The sequence below is a fragment of the Myotis brandtii genome, unplaced genomic scaffold (genome assembly GCF_000412655.1).
Source record: "Myotis brandtii unplaced genomic scaffold, ASM41265v1 scaffold123, whole genome shotgun sequence".
In the NCBI taxonomy this organism is placed as follows: domain Eukaryota; kingdom Metazoa; phylum Chordata; class Mammalia; order Chiroptera; family Vespertilionidae; genus Myotis; species Myotis brandtii.
This window is the reverse complement of record NW_005354291.1, coordinates 10,435,732-10,447,544: the sequence shown is the minus strand read 5'-3', so window position 1 is coordinate 10,447,544 and position 11,813 is coordinate 10,435,732. Positions and strand designations below refer to the sequence as shown.

The 11,813-nt window shown below is 38.0% G+C and overlaps 2 protein-coding genes across 2 annotated transcripts; both read left to right on the top strand.

Annotated features, from left to right (window-relative positions):
• The first annotated feature begins 536 nt into the window (after positions 1–536).
• On the top strand, positions 537–1,605 carry LOC102245874 (trace amine-associated receptor 3). Its single transcript, XM_005859014.2, has one exon. The coding sequence runs from the start codon at positions 557–559 to the stop codon at positions 1,586–1,588; it is 1,032 nt and encodes a 343-aa protein (XP_005859076.1). The 5' UTR covers positions 537–556; the 3' UTR covers positions 1,589–1,605.
• Positions 1,606–8,779: 7,174 nt separating this feature from the next.
• LOC102255342 (trace amine-associated receptor 4) lies at positions 8,780–9,823 on the top strand. Its single transcript, XM_005859121.1, has one exon. The coding sequence runs from the start codon at positions 8,780–8,782 to the stop codon at positions 9,821–9,823; it is 1,044 nt and encodes a 347-aa protein (XP_005859183.1).
• The last annotated feature ends 1,990 nt before the right edge of the window (positions 9,824–11,813 follow it).

Genomic DNA, 11,813 nt, shown 5'->3' with positions numbered 1-11,813 from the left:
CCGGTTGAACTCCCATGGGGCAAATTTGCATATTAGGCTTTTTATATATAGATAGGCACTATGTTGTATAGCAGCTCTCTAGAACTTACCCATCTAGCATAAATGAAATTTTATGACCATTGAACAAAACTGCCTATTTTCCCCACACCCCAACCTCTGGTAACCACAATTCTCTGCTTTTATGAGTTTGATTATATTAGATACCTCATATAAGTGAAATAAACTCTTGAAAAACTTCCAATACATTACCAGGAGTCAAGCAGTCAATAGATAAACCCATGTTGAATAAATATATGGAAAGAGATTAAACAGAATAAAACAGGGAAGATAAACAGAGTTGAGATTTTTCATTTTCTAATGCAGCAAATGACTCAGAAAGCAAACACAATTGCTATAATTTGAAATACTTAAGTAAAGTATAATTGAACTGAATGAATTAACAAGTGACTTTGAATTTTATTGTACTATTAGGAGTTGAAATTTACTGGACTTATTTTAAGAAGAGAAGAAACACTGATTCACCTTCCTAGAAAATAATTTGAAAAGATAAAGCACCATGGATCTAACTTATATTCCTGAAGACTTATCCAGTTGTCCAAAACTTGGAAATAAATCCTGTCCTCCCACCAACCGTCCTTTTCAAGTCCGGATGATCATGTATTCGATTATGACTGGAGCCATGGTTATCACCATCTTTGGAAACTTGGTCATCATGATTTCCATATCGCATTTCAAACAGCTTCACTCCCCCACGAATTTTCTGATCCTCTCCATGGCAACCACGGACTTCCTGCTGGGTTCCGTCATCATGCCATACAGCATGGTGCGGTCCGTGGAGAGCTGCTGGTACTTCGGGGAGGGCTTTTGTAAATTCCATGCAAGCTTTGACATGATGCTAAGCCTGACCTCCATTTTCCACCTCTGTTCCATTGCTATCGATCGATTTTATGCTGTGTGTTACCCTTTACACTACACAACCACCATGACCACCTCCATGATGAAGCGACTGCGGGCATTTTGCTGGTCGGCCCCCGCCCTTTTTTCTTTCGGTTTAGTTCTATCCGAGGCCAACGTATCGGGGATGCAGAGCTATGAGATTCTTGTTGCTTGCTTCAATTTCTGTGCACTTACTTTTAACAAATTTTGGGGGACAATATTGTTCACTACATGTTTCTTTACTCCTGGCTCCATCATGGTTGGTATTTATGGCAAAATTTTTATCGTTTCCAAGCGACATGCCCGAGTTATCAGTAACATGCCTGAAAACATAAAGGAGGAAGTGAAAAAAAATCTATCTAAGAAAAAGGACAGGAAAGCAGCTAAGACCCTGGGTATAGTGATGGGGGTGTTTCTAGCTTGCTGGTTGCCTTGTTTTCTTGTTGTTTTGATCGACCCATATTTAGACTATTCTACTCCAATAATAATACTTGATCTCTTAGTGTGGCTTGGGTACTTCAATTCCACTTGCAACCCGCTCATTCACGGTTTCTTTTATCCATGGTTTCGGAGAGCTCTCAAGTACATAGTGTCAGGGAAAATATTTAGCTCCCATTCAGAAACTGCTAATCTTTTTCCTGAAGCACATTGACTTAAAAGCCATTAGAAAAGCGAATAGAATGTTGAAAATAGGCTGTTATTATTTTTAGTTCCTGAAGCACATTGACTTAAAAGCCATTAGAAAAGCAAATATAGAAAGTTGAAAATGAGGCTGTTATTATTTTTACCTGAGGTACATACCTTACATCCCCAGGTCACTGCAAATATTATTCTATCAACTTTCAGTGATCTAGATACGTGTTGTGTAACCTGCATAAGAGCTACATTCAGTATCTCTGGTCAGCCAATCAATCAATCATTTATTAATTCTTAACACTCACCTCTGACTGGTAAGGAAAATGTACAAAAGAAATATAAAACATAGTTGAGAATAGGTTGGCCTTGAGTATACACACGAAACAATTAAGACCAATATAAGAATTTTTAACAAGTGCTAATGGTTTTGGGTCCTCTCTGTTTCCACTCTAGGAATTCAGAAAAGGGAAGATCATTATGACTTGTGAATCCATAGAAGTGAAACATAAGACTGGTCTTTACTATCAACTAGAAGTCTACTTATCATTTGGCTTGGGAGAATTATTCACAATCATTATATAAATTATTTAGTTATATCCTGGCACCCTGAAGCTCACTAGAAGGAGCTGCTTAGAGGAGAAAGTTGATTACAAATCATCATATACAATTTGAGCTTTTATACTTCTGAGCTTTTACTTTGTGGCTTATATTTGAAATGACTTCTGTTTCCTCTGTCTCTAGCTTCTTAACCTGCATGGTATGTCTACACTGTGGGCCAGCAATCACAAGCCTCTGCTTGGACTTGTTTTAACCACTTTCTCTGAAAGTTGCCTAGAGTTCTACCAAATAAATTCCATCCACACCACAATGCCTATGATTTATGCCAGATCACTAACACTAGGTAAAAGTACTTTCAGTAATTTTTCTGTGAAACATTAAGAGACAAACAGAACCTTTCTTTATATGATAGATCAGGACATACATGAGTACATGTAACAATCATGTCCACATCTCCTCATACCTGGAATTAAGTTATGGGAGGGAGAAAAGGAGGAAAAGAGCAAACTGTTCCTGAATCTAAGTTCAGCTTTAGGCCACAGAGAATGAGGGGTGGTGCAGGGAGGCACGGTGGTACCAGATGAGTGGTGTGAAATGCCTTTGGTGTAGAATGAATAAGAGAAGAACAAGAGTGAATTTGAGAACAAGTAGGAAACTATATATTGCAAGTCCCAGATGAGAGATGAGGGTAGCTTAGACTGGGGAGATGCTGATGAAGTGGAGGGAGGCTGCCAAAGTCATCAAATACCACCAGACAAAACCAGTGAGACTTAGTAACATGTAGGCTTTAGAGGGTGATAAAGAGAGGAATTCCAAGCATGATTTATAGATCCTAACTTGTGCAATTGGAGGTGTGGAAGATAGGAAATCCTGGAGGAAACCAGTTTGGGGGAGAAGGAAAGATCCTGAGTTCTGTCTGGGGCATGTTGGGAACTTGACACATCCTAGTAATAATAATAAATAAATAATTGGATTTAATGGTCAGAGCTCAGAGAAGTCTGGGGTAGAAATGGATCTGCAGGTATTGGCATGTAGATGACATCTGAAAGAGAGGACACGTTTGAACCCACTTAGGGAGAGAATGTAGGAAAGGAAATGGGGGCCTAAGACTAGCCTTGAGGATTTTCCACAGTTAATGGCCAGGTGGAGAAGATAAAGAAAAAATAAGTTCTGCTTTAGATCAAACTTTGCATAAAAAAACTTAATCTGGCTTTTCCCTATCTCTCTTCTAAGCCTTTCTTATCACATACCCTGACACCCTCTGTCCTAGATCCAACTATGGAAAATTACCCAGGCTCAGCTTGTGACTTGAAGGACAGTATGACCCCATAAGGACTACTCCTCTTCAGGACCATGGCAGTTTCATTTCCTGTACTTGTCAGTAGTAAAGTAAATGTGGGCCCTAGCTGGTGTGGCTCAGTGGATAGAACATTGACCTGAGGACTGAAAGGTCCTGGGTTCAATTCCGGACAGGGGCACATGCCCGGGGCGTGGGCTCGATCCCCAGTAGAGGATGTGCAGGGGGAAGCCAATCAATGGTTCTCTCTTATCATTGATGTTTCTATCTCTCTCTCCCTCTCTGAAATCAATAAAATATACTTTTTTTAAAAAAGAAAAGCAAATGTGAATAATAAATGCACAATTTAAGTATTTTAATGTTTACTAATCCAATCTAACTGCTGGCCTTGAGGGGAACACTTTAGGCTGTGCCAGGAAGAGACATGAGGGCATGAGAATCACTGTCAGGCTCTTTCTTCCCCAGAGTCTCAAAAGACCTTGCACATCACCCAATCGGGCCTCTTCCTTCACAGATGACAACATGCTAAATGAAATAAGCCAGAGAAAGACAAATATGGCCAGCAGCCGGCAGCCGGGGAAGGAAGGCCCTGGCCTGACCCCGAACGACCCTGATTGCCAGTCAGGCCTAGGGACCCTATCTGTGCACAAATTTTGTGCACCAGGCCTCTAGCACCATATAATCTCACTTATATATGGAATCTAATGAACAAAATAAGCTGACGACAAAATAGAAACAGAGGCATAGATACGTGGAACAGACTTAGAGCTGTCAGAGGTTGGGGGTAAGGGAGGGACTGGATGAAAGAAGGTGAAGAGATTAGCCAAAGAACATACATAACCTATAGACACAGACAACAGTGTGGTGATGACCAGAGGGGGAGGGCGGGGGCTGAATGGAAGTGGACAAAGGGGGGAAATGAGGACATCTGTAATAGTGTCAATAATAAAAATAAAATTATATAAACAAAATTGACTTGCCCAACTTTAGCAGTGACTTACATTTCATGGCTACTGATCCTTCTAGTACTTTTATCTTTCTCTCAGTTCCTGCTTTAAGAAATCTCATTTATTTCTTTACTTTTGAACAATTTACTATAAAAACTTCATGGGGTGTGTGTTAGAAAAAAAAATGATTTGCTACACTTATTAAAGACCATAGGCAGATTTTATTCAAGGGAGGCTCCTACAATGGAGTTTTTGTAGTAGAAGGAGAGAGAGATTGGACTCAACCAACTCCAAGAAGGTCAAGTGCAGATTTATACCCAAAGAACAGGGTGAGGGATAAAACCCAAATTTACGTTTAAAAACATCAGTCCCTCCTCATGTGCATTTTTAACTAAATGGACTGATCTTTCCAAAAGTCATTAAAAACATCAATGGCCATTGTGGGGAACCTTTGAAATATCCAGCCTTACTTTTCTTAAAACCAAATTGGACAATAATAACTTTGACATTTGCAAAACAGAATGGAACATCTATTTCACATTGCATTTTGAGCCTTTCAAACATTATCAGGAACCTGAAGTAGCCTCTTTCTGAAATAAGGTTTTAAAATGAACTGAAGCTAACAAACTTTTAATGCAAGAGAAACTGTCTTCTGAAGCCTCGTGTTCCCCGCCTCAGGCCCCATCTTACCCTTTCCCCTTCACTCCTTTGCTTCAGGATCGGCCTCTGGAGCCAGCATGCTATTTTTCCATTACACATCCTGATGGAAGTTTTCATTCAGTTGGTTTGAAACATGGCTCTTACTGCTTTCTGTTTGGACTAAGACCTTTATTTGGAAAATTGCACACAATGAACTGCAATGTGAATGAATATCCCTAATTGCATGCAGTCAAATGAAAAGATATAGATGAGTCAAATTTTCAGTAGGGTTTAAAGAAGTCACTGTTTGAAAACATCTAGTCTTTGGTAATAAGTGAAGTGAGCATTTGTTGGATTTGAATTAAAATTTCTTCCTTGCTTCCTCCCTCCCTTCCTTCCACTCTCCTTCCTCTCTCCCTCCCTTTCATATTTTCATTCTTTCCCACTTTGGCCTTGTGTGAGGCTAGTCCACGTTACCCTTGGAAGTCATAGGGATGATAGCACATAGCAGATTCATCCTCCCAGAGCCAATTCTCTAGTGACTTGCTGTGATCTCTTTGCTGGCAGCACACTTCAGGTTGTTAAAGGACACACCTGTGTCCTGTTGACACAGGTAATACAGCCGCAGGAGGCATATTCTGTGTATAAATACTGAAGGCAGCACAGCCTGCCAGGAGCCTACCTATGAGATCTGGGGCCTAAGTACATTTTCTAGGGGGAAATCAGCAGGGAAGAGGGCAGCGGAGCACAGTGCTCATTTGCATGGTAAGAAACTTTGGCACAACAGATAAGTCACCTCTCAATGGTTTTAGCTCCAAAATACCTAATTAGCAAACAAATTATGCTAAACCAAAGCAGAATATATTAAGAGAGGGAAAAGATCAAATAGATTTATCTTTTTTTTTAACATGGTGAAAAGAATCATATTTAAAATACTGATCTATGAATGTAAGTCTGGATCATTCTTTTAAATCACTGAAATTCTAAAGAGGCAATGAGAGAAAGACCTACCACAGATCTTTCTTAAATCTAATTCATAAGTAACCTCCCTTACCTAAACAAACTGTTGTATAAGTGAGATAAGAGCATTTCCAGAGAAAGACTCAGAGGTGGGGTGTTTGAGCTATGCAACCAGTAAGGGAAGAAAAATCATGCCTGATAAAGCAGGTATGCTGTGTCCTCTCTTAATTTTCCACTTTATTTACAGCATATTATTGAGCTTGTTGAATATATTCCTTCTTATTGAAGGGAAATACATAGACCTTAATAAAATGTTAGGTATTTAATACTTAAGGAAAAATTATTACATAGTTCCTTTCTCACATTTTTCCTTGGAATTCTGAGGAACTTTCAGATTTTCAAAATCTTTATTTCAGAGTCTTTGTGTCTGTTTCCTTACTCTGTAACTTTTCCCTTAAAGACCTAAATTTGAACTGAAAAACAATGCAATCTTTGCTCCTTTCCAGGATTGTTAACAAATGCTTATTTTTACCTCCTAGCAAAGAGCATTAACACTTTTCTATGCTTTCATTAGGTAATTGTTTGCAGTGTTGCTGTTAATTTGGTTCTTTGTTATAATATTACATTCCATGATAAAAGTGAGATGTCAAAGAGGGTTTTACTTCATTCTGTTTTATTAAAAAACTACTGTATCTTTTGAGGAAGTGAATCTTCAAAGAAAGATAATCTCTATTCTGTTCAGTTTTTAAATAACAAACCAAACTCCAACTGCATTTAATTTCATGACAATATTTTTTTTTTAACAGAGCAGTAGACCAGCAGTCATATTTGTATTTTCTTATTTGTTTTTTATAATTTTTGGTCAAAAGCTTAGCTAGGGGCTTAAAATTATTATTACTTTTGACATTATCTTAACAATTCAACCATGTGATAACTTTTTAAATCAATGTGTGTCTTCTTTTTGTCTTAATCTAATATCTAGAGGTTTAAATATTCCCTAATATATAATCATACATCAGAAATATGAGATAATACTATTAATTTTTAGCAGCTGTTTCACATTGTATATTCCAAAAAATAAAATAAAACAAATAAAATTTCCCTTACAAACATAGGAGTTAAATAATGTTGATCTTTTAGGAATTATGTTCTCAAAAATGAAACTTTAAGCTCCAAAAATTATACCATGAAATATTAAAGAGTGTACTATTTTGTATTAGAAATGCTACTTCTATGTATATACAGTGACAAATACATAAGTAATGCCCAAAGAACATACATAACCTTTTAAATATAATTGTTAGCTGTCTTTAAATATAATTTTTAAAAAGAACATTAAAAGAACATTTAAAAGAACATTAAATAAAAAATGTAATTCCAAACCTAAAGACAATAAGAGGCAGAATAAAGTTAATCAATTAATTAAGTAAAGACGGTGATTAGATTTTTAAGATTCCATTATATTCAGTATCATAGGGCTTAGAAACCAAAGTGATAAGTAATGAAATAATTTGTTCTGTGTATTTCAAAATTGATAGCTACAGTTTATTAAAAAAGTTAATAAGTCTTTGTCCTTCTTACATTTTACTTCTCTATGTTTTGAATTGTCAAGTTCAACTTAGTGGCCTAATGTTTGATTGCTACCATTAAAATATTTTTAAACAAAAATGCTAGTCTGAGAAATTAAATTACTACATTCAGAGCAAATGAAATGTGCTATACTGTCAAGATTTCAACTAATATACATTAGAAAGCATGCTGAGTTACAGTAGCAAATACTGTAAATATTATTTTCAAAGGTACTTTTATTCTCATTAATATCTTTTCCAAGTAAATCTGGTAGGATGTGCTTATGGTTTTGTTTTCCCAACTGTAAATATTATTTTCAAAGGTACTTTTATTCTCATTATCTTTTCCAAGTAAATCTGATAGGATGTGCTTATGGATTTGTTTTCCCAATGGACCAGGGAGTTTTAATCTATTCTCAGGCCAAAGTCCACTTCTCTAACCTGGCCCTATATCTCACTAATGCTTGTCACCAGTCAGTTACACATCCAGTCCCGGCACTGGAAAAACAAATCAAACCTATGTCACACTTTTGAGTGAGTCAGTCCCATTAATTCCACATTTTAAGAGCAACAGCTGAAATTATATAAAGCAACAGCTTAAACAATGAGCACAGAATGATGTATTATCAAATTGTATCCCTGATACCTATCTAATTTTATTAACTAATGTCACCCCAATAAATTCAATAAATAAAGATGTTTAAAAATTAAGTAAATGACTAAGATTTTTTAGAAAACACACACACACACACAAAACAATGAGCAGGCATATATGTCAAATTTGTTTCCAACATGAGAATTTGAAATCTGTGGACAAAATGACCTCAGCCTGAATTTGAATTCAGGAAATTGCTGCTAAATGAAAGGAGATAAATGATAAGATTTACAGAATTTATCATTTGAGATATTTTCCCCTTTATTTTGAGATTATTCATGTATATTCTTGTAGACATTAGCAAATTTTTAGTTTACCTTATATTGTTCTAAATTCTAAATTCTGTCTTGTTTACATTGCACAGAGAAATATTTCCTTAATTGAATATATTGTTTGTATTAAGTGACAGGATCCAAAGCAGTGCTCCTGAACAGTAGGAAATTCAACCAGGGATTGGAAACGCAGCTAGCTGGGCCTCTCTGAAAAGTTTCCAATGGTTTTTACTGTTTTTCCTGTCTTTCACAGAAAGGAGAGGCACACAGTACTTTTGCAAAAGACTCATAGTACCCAAGGGACCAAGACAATGAATTCACCTGACCTTTGGAACCCCGCAGAAGTGCAATTTTGCTTTGCTCTGATTAACAACTCATGCCCTAGAAATGTGAGGTCTGTGCTGAGCGCCTCTGCCATGTACTTTGTCATGATTGGTGCTATAGTGATGACCATCCTGGGCAACCTGGTGGTGATCGTTGCCATCACCCACTTCAAGCAGCTCCACACCCCAACCAACTTCCTGATCCTCTCCATGGCCACCACTGACTTCCTGCTGAGCTGCGTGGTCATGCCCTTCAGTATGATCCGGTCCATCGAATCCTGCTGGTACTTTGGAGATCTCTTTTGCAAAGTCCACAGCTGCTGTGACATCATGCTCTGCACCACCTCCATTTTCCACCTCTGCTTCATCTCAGTGGATCGTTACTATGCTGTTTGTGACCCTTTGCGTTATCTTACCAAAATTACCATTCCTGTCATAGAGCTCTTTCTGCTCATCAGTTGGTCTATTCCAATCTTTTTTGCCTTTGGCCTGGTATTCTCAGAATTAAACATAATTGGTGCAGAAGATTTTGTTGCAGCCATTGACTGCACAGGTTTGTGTGTGTTGATATTTAACAAATTTTGGGGGGTTATGGCCTCTTTTATAGCCTTTTTTCTTCCTGGGACGGTAATGGTGGGGATTTACATACACATTTTCACGGTGGCCAGGAAGCACGCTAAGCAAATTGGCATGGGTTCTATGATGAAACAGGTTGGGTCAGAAAGCAAAATGAAAGCATCATCCAAAAAAGAAAGCAAGGCCACCAAGACTTTAAGTATTGTCATGGGAGTGTTTGTGTTGTGCTGGCTGCCCTTTTTTCTCTTGACGATTACAGACCCTTTCATCAATTTTACAACTCCTGAAGATTTGTATAATATCTTCCTCTGGCTGGGTTATTTTAATTCCACTTTCAATCCCATTATATATGGCATGTTTTATCCTTGGTTTCGCAAGGCATTGAGGATGATTGTCACAGGAACGATCTTCCGCCCTGACTCCTCCACCCTAAGCCTGTTTCTTGAACATGCTTAGGCAATGCTCTCTGTTCTCTGGGATTCTTTCCTAGTAGGGAATCTTGGATGCTCTTTCTACCCAAAGGTATGGGCGTGGACAGGGTTGATAAGAAGATTCTTCCAGATGGTACAACACATCTAAGTAGGAGCACTAAATTTAGCCTCTTGGTATACCAGAGCTACCAAAGTGTCTAATTTCTGGGTTCTGAGGAAGGCACCTCCAATAAGAAGAAACTCTCTTGCTGATTCCTGAATTTCCAAATTAGAGATTTAGAATTATTCCTTTGGCTTAAATTAAATAATAAGGGTCTTTTACTTTTTCTCTTGTAAACATCAGAAGAGGAGACACAGTTGGCCTTCACACTCACTGACACCCATGTACAATTTATCTAAGCATTTCTTGAGGTTATTACATCTTAGGGGAGTAGGAAGAGAGTTTGCGAGTACTAGAAGCCTGAATTATGAAGCATGTGACTGACAGAAAGGGAGAAGGAAACAGACAATTGTATTTACTTTCAATTTTATTGGTTCTGACTTAAACCTCTTTCCAAAATGAGTTGATGTGAGGTTGGCAATACTTTGATTAAATTGAACTGTCTTATTAAATAAGAAGAATGGATTAAAAAAAGTTTAGAAGCATATTCTTTCTTTTTTTCAATATATATGTTTTATCTATATACACATGTGGCCTGCATGCATGTATAGAGGTGGTCTGTTTTTCTTGTTGGGGGTGGGTGGGTATGCACATACTAATTATTCACCAAGCCTGAGCGTCATTCATAAACTGAAGTTCTTTCACTGTCCCAGAGTTTTAGGATAATATTTATTGCCTCAATGAATGTCTCTTCTCTGTGTCCTTATGTCTATCTCTTCTTCTTCTACCCCATAAACTCATTTCACCAAATTTTTTTTATAATATTCTTTTCATTCTTCACACTATCTCTCTGTCTCTCTAATCTAGTGGTTCTCAATCAGGGAGAGTTATGCCCTTGAGGATATTTGGCAATGCCTGGGGACATTTTTGTTTGTTACAACCAGCGAGGAGGTAGTACTGACATCTAGGGGGTAGAGGTAAGGGATGCTGCTAAACATCCTATAATGCACAGACCAGCCCCCCACAGCAAAGAATTATCTGGTTCAAAACTTCAATAATGCCATGGTTGAGAAACCCTGTGCTAATCTCACAGCTTCAATTACCACCTCTCTATTTCCTTCAAATGTATTCATCTTCATCACTATCATTTTCCCCAAGTTTCTCATTTTTTACTATCAGTAAAGTATCTTTTTTCATGTTCTCTCAAGATCTCAAACTAAACACACCCAGCATTTTCCTTCTATGTCCACCCCACTGCCCCAAACCTGTCTCTTCTGAATCCTGCTTTGTGTTAGGGTTGGGTGTGCACAGGTATGTAGTTGCTCACCTGATATAATTAAAGGCTAATATACAAATTGTCCCCTTGACCGGGAGTTCGACTAGGAGTTCAACTGGGAGTTTGACCAGGGGGTGGGGCTGGCTGGCCAACCACCCACGGCCCCTCCTCTCAGCCGGCCCTGCCCCACCTCAATCAGGGATGGAGCTGGCCGGACCCCACCCATCATGAATTCGTGCACTGGGCCTCTAGTCTAGCCTATAAGATTTTTCATTTGTTTGGACCTGTCCCACCTAATCCTACAGGCCCTGCTGATGGATGTAATATATTATTACCTTTAGAATTATGCCAGTTTTACAACCTTATATTATTCATGTTGGAATCCCACAGTGCTTGACATGGTGCCCTTCCCATAAAAATCTCTGAGCACATTCACTGGATGACTAACACATAGAAACTTTGAGGAAAATGAGAAAGAGTTACTCAAATTCAGAAAAATAAACAATTATAAAACAAAGAATGTTAGACAGTGGGGGCTTCTTTTCTTAGAAGGGAAGATGGTGAAAAGAGCCTATATCTAAAGAAGAAATTGAACTGAATTGAACTCCTGTTCTAATGGGCTTTGGTCATATGTGCACA

Coding starts and splice junctions, on each gene's coding strand:
- LOC102245874 (XM_005859014.2), top strand. CDS start 557: ATGGATCTAACTTATATTCCTGAAGACTTATCCAGTTGTCCAAAACTT.
- LOC102255342 (XM_005859121.1), top strand. CDS start 8,780: ATGAATTCACCTGACCTTTGGAACCCCGCAGAAGTGCAATTTTGCTTT.